Raw genomic sequence first — 12,687 nt, 5'->3', positions numbered from 1 at the left:
TGTGCTCTCTCTCTCTCTCTCTCTCTCTCTCTCTCTCTCTCTCTCTCTCTCTCTCTCTCTCTCTCTCTCTCTCTCTCTCTCTCACCGACAAAGCGAAATGAGTTGTGTCAAAGTACTTTTAGTGGTATGTTTTCTGTGCTAGCTCGAGTGTTGTATTAACCGATCCACCTTCCTCCAGTCAAAAGGGCGTGAGCAAAGCCTTGTCTTATCTCTGCGCTCGGCCCGTTATGAAGTATGAAGGCTTAGATTACACAATTTGTACTCAGAACTCATACTCAGGGGTATTCTCTCTGCTCGCAAAAGCTGAGAAACAAAAAAAAATTCGCAAATTTTAATGAAACTGTTTGACTTGTCCTTGGTTGATTGTTTGTTTGTTTGTTTTTTGTTTTAAAAAAAATTTATTAGATCTGGTTAAACACCAAGTTAGAAGGGAGAGAAAAGAGTTTAACTTTCGCAAGATTTCGACGTCAGGACTGTAAGAGACAGGTTAAAACAGGAAGGGGCAAAATCGAATTTATAGAAAATAAACAGACAGCAGAAAAGGGAATAAACTAATTTTAATTAATGAGCCGTATATAAAGCCCCTACAAGTGCCATAGACTCGAAAGACACCAACTGTGTCTTAATCAAAACATATACAAAAATGGGAAAAAGAAAAAGAAACTGAAAGAAAAACGTCAACTGGCTCCTTCATAGTGCCAGAACAAGGAACATAAATAAATACGTTTGTTAAGAAAATTGAAAACAATAGTTTTTTAAAGTTAAACATCTGGGGAAATGAGGCAGGGCAGGGCGCTGCAAAGAACACCCGGAGTTCGTACATTTCGGATCAAGTGGACAGAAGTGCCAGCGGGGTTGGACGCAGAGCGCACAGGAAAACAGCTTTCATTCAAAGATGGCTGGAACACCGGCATTCAGGTTGCGGGCTTCGACCCGCCAGTCCAAATCCAACACGGTCTGATGATAGGGGTATGCCTACTTTGTCCCAGGAAAAAAGACCGAGATAGGCCTACTCGATTAAAATTCTTCCCACAATACATGGAATCGAACCCGTCGGTCACTGTTCGTAGTCAAACCAGAAGTGTTAAAGTTGGCGTCGTTCTCAAAAGAAGAATCTGAAACAGAAATTGCACTTTGCAATGAGAATGTGAAAAAGGACGTTTGATTCCCCTAATTGAACTTATTTGACCAATTAAGCACTGTGCACACATGGTGTCTCCACTCTATGTGGGGCCACGTATGGGTCTCAAGTCTCAGTAATGTCATGCGCCTACAATTTTAACTGATTAACTCACTTTTAAAAACTACATGTAGATGGTTGAAAGGGTAGGAGGGGGCGGGGGGGTAATTAGACTTTTACCCGACTTTTGTAATAGTTCCGCGCCTTGCCGTGGCGCTGAATACACGTGTGTGTATTATTATAGTCGGCCTATAACAGGCCTGTGAAAGTCTAGATCTATGTTAGCCTATGAAAGATGCGCTCAGATTACAGAGATGGTATGGCGTGCCGATGTGTGTAGTGTATAGGCCAATGAGGTTATTATAGGTCTTTGATGTCCTACTATTGGCCCTAATGGTGGTTGAGGCAGAGGGCGGGGGTGGGGGGTGGGGGGATTGAGAGGTGGGGGGAGTTAGAGAGTTAGAGAAACATTGGCGATATGGGAAGGGTTTCAGAATGGTTAACCGAAAGGAAGGAGAAACAAGTTTCTTTCCCAAGCCGAAAGGAAAACTTTTCAAAAATCCATGTATTGTTTCAGTTGAGTCAATAAGAAAAATGCTATAGAGCTCGAAGAATACATCTACGATATTATACTTCTTTCCTAAAGGCCCAGAAAGTACAATATGTAGGCTTATGATAATATGACAATATGCTATAAAAATAATTATGATATGCTTACACAAACTGCACAAGTAAAAGAATCCTTATTCCTGCATGACCGCGTTTTACATTTCGTTTTCTGGAAAAGAACAGAAAAGCTGGATTAAACCCAGGGGGATAATTTGTTTGGTAGTGACGTCACCTAAACCAATGTATTCTATAAAACTTAGATGCTTAGCCGATTTTGGCAGTCTGAAGTCTTAAAAAAAAGTTTTAGTAAGGTTTCACGGCGCTCGCAACTGCATAAGGTCATACTATATGAGCACCAAAGGGGGGGGGGGGGTGGATGTCAAAGAAGTCCAAACATGGAATCAGGCTTAGTCAAGGAGGTTATGTACAGAAGTTGTAAGGTCCTTGGGCTTAGCCCATATATGCTCACCTCTCTAGCATCAACAGCACAAAGTCTGCTGACTATCAAGACACCTCGGAAATAGCAATTCACAAGAAAGGGACAAACATACAAAAGAAATAGAGGCAAAATGACGAAAGTAAGGATGAGGAAAGAAAAAGCAGCAGTTTCCCCTTGTTCCGGCACAGTACATGAATGAGCATGGCATAATAAGCCCATTTACAATTCTACTGCTAAAAAAACCTGTTAACTATCCCCCCCCTCCAAGGGAATGGCCTAAAGACAACTTCAGTCAGTTGCACCCCCCGGGGCAGGGGTGGAGTCTGAAGTCTTTTGTTTTTGTTTTTGTAAAGTGTTTTACGGCGCTCGCAACTGCATAGGTCATATATGAGCACGCGGGACACACCTAATATTTTCAGTTGGTAGGAAATTTTGAATTTTGCCCGGGTGGCGGCCGAAGCCTACTCTTATCGATTTTAGACCACCAAGGGATCTTTAACGTGCGCAACTTGCACACGGCCCTCCGAGATTTTTCGCCCTTGTCCGAGAAGGCTAGGTGTAGATCTTTCCTACCAGAAGATCAGGGGTGTGGCAGAAAAACAGCAGTAAGGAGGAGCCAAGGAGTAGCAGTAGAAAGGCTGCAGAAAGAGTCAGGAGCCCAGAGGAGGGGGCAAAGGAGGTGAGGGGGTGAGGGCAGAAAGTGGAAATGAAAGCAGACAACAGAACATTGTTAGAGAGCAGGAAAGGAGACAATTTTAGAGAAGAAAATTTTTCGGTCGCTACCCGGATTCGAACCCGGGACCTTTGAATGAGAGGCCAACACCTTAACCTCTAGGCCACGAGAGCCCCCAGTCTGAAGTCTGGTCACTCACTCGACAAGTATGAATGAAGTATGAAGCAGCCTACTTACTTGGTTGGAAGGACAGGATTTCACGAACGGACCACAATCTTGTTTTAGAAAGAATTTTACGGTAGCCTACCTGCAACACAATTGGGTCATATAAGTGCCGAAGATTAGAGGTGTAACAAGAAAATATACATAAGAAAGGAAGAAAGACTGATGTTTGATAGGAGAGAAGGAACAGCCACACAAGAACACCTGCCAACCACCCACAAACCATAATCCAAATAACTAATCAAACCGTCACAAAATCGTTTTTCTACCTTTCCCCCTCCCCGCCCGCATTTCTCGAGCTATATTGACCAACTGTGTGTTAATTTATCATTTTGTATTGTTGTTTAATATAATCATGCTTTGTATAAGTGTCGATGTGGGGAAGGAGATGGAACTTTTTATGGCAAAACAAGATATAGATCTAGTTTCAAATTATTAGCCTCTAGGCCTACTTTGTAAAGTACATGTAATTAGAATCCAAGCAAAAAACAAAAACGATTAACGATGACTGTATGTATTAGGCCAACGCCGTGAGCTGGATTCGAACGTGCGCGGGTATCTATTGGATTTCAAGTGTAACACCTTAAAACCACTCGGCCATCGCAGCAATCAACCCTTTTGTGGTCAACCAAAATACACGTATTTGAAGCTAATAAAAGTCTGTCAACACGGTTGAGGGTCTGATAGGGTGTATTTATTACAATACAATTTTTAAATTGTCTCAACTGATTGGTTTTTAGAACAGTTGGGCTTTGAAGAAGAGGCAGTTTTTAAGTTTATGCCACACAGGTGAAAAATGTTCAGCTTTAGCTTTCTTGACCAAAACATTAACCCAAAGGGTTTATAACTTGTCAATGAATGTATTTTTGCGGAAGTTGTAGCGCCACCTCATGGGCTGAAGAATACTATGCCAAATATGCTCATTGGTACTCGAAGGTTCATTTCGTTATATATGATTTTCTTTGAATATATATACTGAAAATAACAAAAAGAACCCAATAATTTTAATAATTTTAACAAGTTCACATGTTTGCTTGATAACTTTTAGGGTTCTATAAGCTAAATTTTGTTGTTGTGTATTTTGTCCTGCAAGATGAGGAAACAAAAGATCCTGGCAAGCATTAAAGATTTACGGAAGTTGCTTCATGGACGGCCTGGTAGGCCTTTTGACGGTTCCAAACAAAACAACCACCCTTCAATAGAGTGCTTTCAAGACCACCATGAGTAATTAGTACTAGCAGGTAAGGGGGCCCTTGTGCACATTAGTTAATATCGGCAAGGCCATGCCATAACTGATTTCGTGCGTTTATTTTGTACTGGCTTTTATGAAGACGTCATTAAACAAAACAGTTTCATTTTATACATGTACAGGTCCTAGTCAAAGACACCCCACCATCCAACTCTTACACTAATAAGTCATCTTTTACTAGATTAGATCTACCCGTCGCTTACTTGGAAAAGACTTGAGATGATTCCACAAAGCTATAGTTTATTTTAAAAACGTGCATTAGCATCATCAAATGCTTTGTCTGCTGAAAAGTGATGGTACATTGAGCGTGAGGTCAAATGAATTGACTGAGAAGCTTGGTCAGTCCCATTTTTTTTGTCTGCTAGAATTAGGCTCTTGCCCCCCAGATATCTAGATATATAGAATATAGATCTAGATCTAGATCTAGATCTAGATTCTAGATCTAGATCTAGATATCTAATTCTATATTTCTAGATCTAGAATCAAAGGTCTAGATCTAGAATCTATATTATATTATAGATCTAAGTCCAGGTGATTTTCCAAAGCCAAAGTGTGTCAATGATTAGGTCATGGTATTTTAAGTTTACTAGATATCTAGATCTAGATCTAGATCTAGATCTAGATCTAGATCTAGATTCTAGATCTAATACTAAAAAATAAAGTAGTTTTATGGAGTATGGGCCTCAGAAGTGTAAGTTTAGGGAGATAAAGAATACCCGACCACTCATATTATTGTACATGTACGAGGGGGGGGGGGGGGCAAAGGAAGGGGGAGGAGGGTGGGGTTAAGGGGGGGTCTCCCCCCCTGACAAACCTCTAAGGAATAGATCTAGGCTATAGGTCATAGATTCTTCATTGAGAGAGATTTAAAAACTGGGGAAAGTCATGAATTCCTAAGATTGTCATGACCTAGGCAAAAGTAGATCTAGATCTAGTCCGATCCGCTAGTACGGCATTTTAAAATCTTACCTAAGTTGATATAATGTGTCTGGTTTTGGGCATCATCAGAAGCTGTAGTCGGCAGTGTTGTAGTAGCAACGGCATGTAGGTGGATGAAGTAAAGGCAAAGGAAATCTCAGTTTGTGACAGAGGGCCATATATACACTTGTCTTCCTTTATTTTTCTTTATAGTAGAGGGTTTTACGGCGCTCGCAACTGCATATAAGGCATATGAGCGCTAAGGGGTGGGTGTCAACGGAGAAGTCTTTACAAGGAATCAGACTTGTTCTGCTCACCTCTCTAGCTTCAACAGCAACAAGGTCTGCTTCGACTATCAAGGTACCCCGGAAATAGCAGGTCACAAGAGAGTGACAAACATACAAAAGAAGTAGAGGAAAAATGACAATAGTAAGGATTAGGAAAGAAAAAGCAGCAGCTCCCTGTTGTAGATCAGGCACAGTTATGAGCGTGACATGAATCAGCCCATTTACAATTCTACTGTGCTTGAACGAGAAATGTCCCCCTCTTGGGAATGGCCTAAAGACACTACAGTCAGTGGCGCTACCGCGGGGGGAATACGCTTGTCTGGCGGGAGAAGATTATCAGAAGAGGCTGTTATGTTTGATAACTACCTTGGCCCTGAACAGCCTGGTTAATGAAAAGCCTTGCATGAGATATAGGGCCTATAAAAGCTTAAAATGCCCAAAATACCCAATAATAAGCCTAGGGCTGATTTTTGCTTCTCATAATGTAAGAGATTAGATTCCAGGAACTGTGTAGAGATTCTACAATGTTTTGTTTTATTCTCTTCAGACTTTTTTCAGAACATTTTAGATATATGAAGAATGAGTGACTAAAAGTAGTACAAGTCATGACTGGCTAGAGACCATAGAAAAACAAGTACATTGCTGGATCAGAAACAGATTAACCTTTTTCTTTATAGAAGTTGATCTTGTACGGTCTTGTTATTTACACAGTTGCCACACTGAAACCGAAGCCAAAATGAGCTTCATGAAGAAGATGCTTAGCCAGCGTGGTGGTGGAGACTGCCAGGCTGGCCAGGCACAGGATAACAGCCTGGGGCTCATGCACCTACGCAAGCTCTTCACAGAGTTTAGGCACCCGACAGTCAATTCCACACAGAGGAACCAAGAGGAGAAGTTGTACAGTATGTTGCCACTGTTTATAAAGGTAAGTGTTTTGTGGTCAGTTAGTGGTTGTAAATCAGATGAGATTAGAATTTACTTCTTTTTTACGTGTGCTTTTAATCTGAAGTTGAAGAATGCTCAAATCATAATGGATGAGGAGATGTCATTTTATTTTGTCTTGTCTCTTGTCTTTGTCATGTGTTGTTTTGATGGATGATAGTAATCATGTCTGTTTTGGAGCCAGCTGGATTTTTATGTAATGCAATATTTTCGTAAAATAAGTTTTTGGTTTTCCATGGATTTTATGAGTAATGGAGCGCTTATATATGTAGTTTGTGTTCAATTTATGCCTTTACGAACTGAGTAGAGGTCTGATATTGACTGTTGTCAGTCTTTGTTGCCAGTGAATTACTGAACAAACAGGTTTGTTACATAAGTAATGGTAATTTAGAAAATTTATTGAATTTTATCTCATCATGTTTCCAGGTGTTTGAGAGCACCCAGTCCAATGAGATGACTGAAAAATGGAGTGATATCCTACAGTTCTGCAGCCACGTCTCTAAACTAATGGTCACAGAGATCAGGAGAAGAGCATCAAATCAATCCACAGGTATAGGAAGGATTTATAAAAAGGGTGCTACTTTATGGTCAATGTTCAAACATCTTGATATCGTGTAACACAAGGTTTTTCAGATTCTTCTTTCTGTAGTTGATGAATTCAAGTTTTGTATTCGGTATGGTTATTTTGTTTTTGGTCTTATTGTGGAATGTTTAGGATACTCATTTGTTCATGGATGCAAAATTTGGAAAAAATCAGAGTGAATTCAAGCCTGTTTTATCGATGTTCTCACAGCATTTAAAAGATGAGCACATTGAGTTCTAAGGCTGAAGCAGCTTCTTGTAGAACATATAACATCTAACTTTATTCCACTGTATGGGAGAAATTACTCTTGCTTGTTTTTCTATTTCAGAGGCTGCCAGTTGTGCAATAGTTCAGCTGTTAGAGATAGAGTCTGCTATTGAAAATGGCAATGGCTGGATGCTCCTCACTGCTATCAATCTTCTGTCTTTGGGCGGCAACACATTGATTGATTGTATGACTGCTGCTTCCTTACCTTCCACACTGGTCAAGTGTCTCTACCTGTTCTTTGACCTGCCACCAGTAGAGAATGGAGACGAGAAGCAGCCTGGATGTGAGTTCACACCCATGGAGAGGAGGATTTTACTGCAAAAAGTCTTTGTTCAGGTACGACTATTCTTTAGTTGAGATTTCGTAGTTTTCTCTTACGCTGCTGCTTGCTTCAGGGTGTCTGCTGATTTTGAGAGTTTGTGGAAGGGAGGTAGGGGGAGGGGGTGATTAGAGTGCTTGAAAGTGACAAAATAAAGTTCAGTTGGACCTGCTCTTAATGGCCACTTGTATAAGACAACCACCTGTACTAACGGTTACTTCAAATTTCTTCCATTGCTTTTTTTTTAAACATTCGAATGACGTTGTGTTAGACGGCCACTTTTCTAAGGTGCCCACTACTCTCCTTGACAATGAGTGGTCATCTTAGACAGTTTCAACTGCAGTAAGATAATCAGTTTCATAATAAGTCTTAGGAAAAGACATTTGTGGCTTCGTCTATGGTAGAATGCTACTTGGATCGATACAAGTTGAAAATTTATGTTTAATTATTTCCTATGTGTACTTTTGGCCCTATGGTCCAAACATGCTATGAGAATTCGATAATGTAAGAGATAAAGTTTCACTTTAGCTTAAAAACTGTCAAAAAACCCCTTTGCTTTTGTTTGCAAGGTGCAGATATTGTTCTGTTAAAGTTTATTACATGTTCAATTATACTGTGTTATAGTTTCTTCATAGTGTCTTTGTTGCATGAACATAGTGTGTTTAAATGAAGTGAGAAGGGATTGTCCATTCTGTGCTCATCAAAGAAATCATAGGATATTCCTTCTTTGTCCACATATTGTTAGATCAGGTGATAATCTTTTATGATATTTCCTGTGTTCATGCTGCAGGTTCTGGTGCGTCTCTGCAATCATGCATCTCCAGCAGAAGAGTTGGCACGTAAGGATGACCTGAGCTTGCTGTTCAGTGCCATCACCAGCTGGTGTCCGCGCCACAATGCCATGTGGAGGCAGAGTGCAGGGGAAGTGTTGGTCACACTGTCTCGACATGGGCTGACTCAACACGTTGTTTCATACATACATGGTGAGGATTTGTTTGTTGTTAAACAAGATTTTCAGAACCATCATCAATCTGTCTTTTGTGTATTTTCAGTTTGCAACGATGTACACTCATTTTTTCCCCCCCCTAAAAGAAAAACATTTTGCTTTAGAATGATGTTATACATGGGCCATGAAAGGATGGCTTTTATTTGGGATTAGTTGCATTTCTTTTGTGTTTTTGTTCGTGAAAAGGTTGTTCACATATCAGATTTCTGCTCATTTGACATTCCATTGTACTTGCTTGTTCCTTTTTTTTTCTAGTAAAAACTTGGATATCAAGTGTTTGGGAACAAACTAAGAATCTAAAAATTTCAGCAGTTTTGTACAATATTACAATGGTGAGTGAAGCTTTTAAGAGTAAAGTTATAAAAATCAAGTATTGTTATATGGTAGGTCAGTTTGTGTTTTAGTAACAGTAAACATTGTCTCAATCTTTGAAAGATATTGCAACATTCTCCCTTGCTCACTTTGTAGTCTTTATGGATAGCATTTTATGAAGGTTGCCATTTTGTCAGCAGGCTTGCATATTACTTGCCTCTATATTTGTCCTCAGATAAAGGCTGTGTACGTCACTGTATTGAAAATATGCAACGGGCTCAGGATTTGTCACCGCTGGAACTGGTTGAGATGTTTGTTACAGTATTCTGTTTCCTGAAAGATTCCAGTGAAGTCTCCCAGCTCCTTCTTGATGACTTCCGCTCATGTCAGGGCTATGTCTTCCTCTCAGAGTTTTTGCTCAAGTAAGAGACAATTTTGAACTTCTTGTTTGTCTTTTGTGCAATATTCTTAGAAAGGGCACAGCATTCTCAGTTTCTAACATTAGTACATGCTTTCTGTTGTGCTGTAATTTGATTTCTGCTCTCTTGTCAGAGATTGCCCGAAAGTATGTATAGGAGTTTGAGTTGGCTGCTCTTATTGCATTGGAGAGTAAGAGAGAAATCAACTGGTGTCAGTTGGTCAATTTACTTGGACTATTTAGGAACTTAATATAAAAGGATTGTAGACAGTCCTAGATATCAGTTTATATGTATTCAGCTAGATGCAAGTTAGTTAGAATATTCACTAGGTCGTTTTCTTAAGAGTGTATAAGTGTCAGCAAAATTTTGTCTTCCTTCTTTTTTTGCGTGTGTGTCAGTGTGAGAAGTGGTTGCAGTAAAATATACTCATAACCGAATCTGAAAGGGTTTTGTGTGAGAGCGTCTGCCAAGGTGAAAAAGTGTTGGTAGAGAAAATTTCTCACATACATTTCCAGCTATGGACTTTCTGGACAGTGAAAAGAAGCACTTTTCAGAATTCTTAAAAGAAACTATTTGTGCCATTATATTGGCAAGAGAAGAAGGACAAGTTGCAATATAGCCCCCAATGGCTGTTTTCTCAATTTCTCTAATTAGGAACGACTTGTATCTACTCAACTTCCTCTTTCTGCTAAGTGACAATGGTCTGATAATTATAAGTACAAGCCCATTGATAGATTGAGAAAAACAACCTCTCCACTCATCCACATAAGACTGGTTTGGTAATGGGTTTTTCTTTACTGCATTTCCTCCCCCAGGCTGGAGCAGGACAGTGCTGAGGAGTCAGTCCAAGCACTACGCAATTTGGTCCTCTTAGTGGGCTCTCTCACCACCTGTGGCTTCACCGAGATGAAGCCCAGCCACAGTAATACCGGATCTTTATTCCAGATGCCTGGATTTGCCGTACCCACCCCATCAGGGAAAGGTAAGGTTTAAAAAGCATTTAAAAAAAATTTTTAGTTGGTTTTTTTTTGTGTTAACTGCTTTCCCCATTCAAAAGTTGCCTTCAGCATGTTTTGTCCAATCCTTGTAAAGTTGCACTCTTTAATTTGACCTTTGATGTTTTGTTGATTACAACTTGGCCACACTTTCTACATTCCTCATTGAGGAGTTATGCATGTTACTTCTGTTGTATTCTTGTGCATCAAAGTTTCATGTTCTTTAGACTGCTTTCATTCAACATGAAGCACTTTGGTAATCTTTGCAAGATCTAATGTGTGTGGGTGGTTTGTGGGTGCTCTGGTCTGGTTTGCTCCTTCTTTCCTATCAAACATCTATCGTCCTTATCTCTCCTCCTTCTTTTTGTGTATGTTACTCTCTTGTATCACATCTATTCTGCGGCATTTATATGACCTTATTGTGTCGCAAGTGCCGTAAAACACTCACTAAACTAAAAAGATCGAATGTGTGTTGCATGATAGCTTTTTCATTTGTCTTTGACAGCTCACAGACTGTTATGTTAATTCAGTGTGAATGTTATTGTATTCAAGAAATCAGTTTTTAATTTTTTACCATTTGCGTTCAAGGTTTTCGTTTTTTAAAAGTTGTGTAGATTTCTGTGTGCCTTCTTGAGTGTTAACCACCAACCAATGCCACTGTGACTCTGATGTGTTGAGAATGTGTGTGTGTGCAGATAAGTGTGGAGTCTATATCATGTTTATGTGCTCTGATATTAGTTTGACCCTGATCACTCTCGAGGTTGTAAATTTTGTTCTTTTTTTCTTTAAGAGAAATTTTTTTTCGAATACTGATGTGCAGAATTAAGATTATGGGTTAATGTCTTGTTTCCCTCCTGAGTCAAGGCTCAGAGGCTTTAAATTTAAAATAGTTTCAGTTTTTCCTTCCCCCCCCCCCCCCCCCCCCCCCATTTGCGTACATTGATAGCAGAAACTGGATCAGTGAGAATGTATTTTTGGCAGTGGTATCAGGTATAGGGACAAACAGTCTTCATATCAGCAATTTCAGACTCACGTTGTAGGCCTGAGGGGGCCTTCCATCCTACGAGTTGGTGTTATCAGCACTGATTGACCTAGAGGTGTTGATAATGCTTGTACCTGCTCAACTACTTAATGTTGGGCCTTTATCTCAAATGACAATGAAGTTCAGAGTCAAGAAGCACTGTTGTTATGTATTTGTGAATATTTCAAGTGGGTCAGTGGGTGGAAGAAGTGGGTGACCCCCCGAAATCATGCTGGACATTGGACCAAAGTACTGTGGTTCCCATTTGAACATACTTGTTTTAGAACCTTGACGCATGGAAATTACTGAAGAGATCTTAAATGCTTGTGTCTGACCAGGTTGATTGCCTCTTGTTAGATACAAAGTGTGTATTTCGTGCACATTGTGTCCTTTGTCATTTTATTTGATCTCTGTGGGCATAAAGGAGTGCAGTGAAATCAGACTGTCCTTCATGATGCCTTTGTTGATGGATAATACCTTTCTGTAAAATTAAAGGAGCTAGTTTGCGGTGAAATTTTACTTTACATAATCAAAGACGAAAAGTCCTTCTAAAATGGAACTTTAAATAAAAAGAGAAATTATGTTTTCAGGATTAAAGTGGTAGATATAATTTCTGATAAAAGATTCCCTTTCTATTCTTTCACCTGAGAAAACATGGAATGTTGATAGTTGTACAGCTGTAGTTTTTCAAACAATAATGGTTTCTGGTCAAGGTGTATATAATTGTGCTTGATAAACTTTTCAGAGCTTTTTGTGGTTCTTCTTCATCCATATAGTCAATATTAATTTCTATTTAGCTATATAATATTTTGTGTTTTTGCCAGGTTTTTTTCCTTCAACCCCCCCCCCCCCCCCACCTTTTTTAACTCATGTACGCATGGTCATTGTAAGTGTATGTGGCTGTATATTTTTGTGCGCACTACCTCACAGTTTCGTTTTGCTATGATATTTTATGTTTTACTTTTATTTGTTCTGACACCTTACATTTTCAGAGAAGAAAAGAAAGTCAGATAAAGGTGCAGTATTTCTCATTTTTGCTCCATAGTCTCTTTAGAATGGCTCATCTATCTATCGTATGCTTGAAGGGACCTTTGAGCTGCCAGTCTGAGTTGTGGAAAACTCGGACTTATTACTTGAAGTTGTTACCTGTGCATGCATGGTATACAAATGTGACTTTTATATATCACTGTAACTGGTTGAGGTTTCATACACACTCTGTATTGAGAGAGAGAGAGAGAGAGAGAGA

At 39.6% G+C, this 12,687-nt stretch overlaps 1 protein-coding gene across 4 annotated transcripts in view; it reads left to right on the top strand.

Moving 5' to 3' along the window:
* The first annotated feature begins 4,236 nt into the window (after window positions 1-4,236).
* The window catches only part of LOC101849526 (WD repeat and FYVE domain-containing protein 3), a 129,632-nt gene continuing 121,181 nt past the window's right edge, over window positions 4,237-12,687 (top strand). The window contains exons 1-8 of one of the 4 annotated variants that reach the window (XM_035968222.1): window positions 4,237-4,364; window positions 6,289-6,502; window positions 6,946-7,069; window positions 7,431-7,705; window positions 8,479-8,671; window positions 9,242-9,428; window positions 10,241-10,407; window positions 12,434-12,457. In XM_035968222.1, coding sequence (XP_035824115.1) covers window positions 6,314-6,502; window positions 6,946-7,069; window positions 7,431-7,705; window positions 8,479-8,671; window positions 9,242-9,428; window positions 10,241-10,407; window positions 12,434-12,457 — 1,159 coding nt within the window. In that variant the 5' untranslated portion in view covers window positions 4,237-4,364; window positions 6,289-6,313. The remainder of the gene's footprint in view (window positions 4,365-6,288; window positions 6,503-6,945; window positions 7,070-7,430; window positions 7,706-8,478; window positions 8,672-9,241; window positions 9,429-10,240; window positions 10,408-12,433; window positions 12,458-12,687) is intronic. The other 3 variants (XM_005092445.3, XM_035968223.1, XM_005092446.3) reach the window with 3 other exon arrangements.

The sequence above is a fragment of the Aplysia californica genome, unplaced genomic scaffold (genome assembly GCF_000002075.1).
Source record: "Aplysia californica isolate F4 #8 unplaced genomic scaffold, AplCal3.0 scaffold00046, whole genome shotgun sequence".
In the NCBI taxonomy this organism is placed as follows: Eukaryota; Metazoa; Mollusca; class Gastropoda; order Aplysiida; family Aplysiidae; genus Aplysia; species Aplysia californica.
This window is presented reverse-complemented; position numbering and strand designations above follow the sequence as displayed.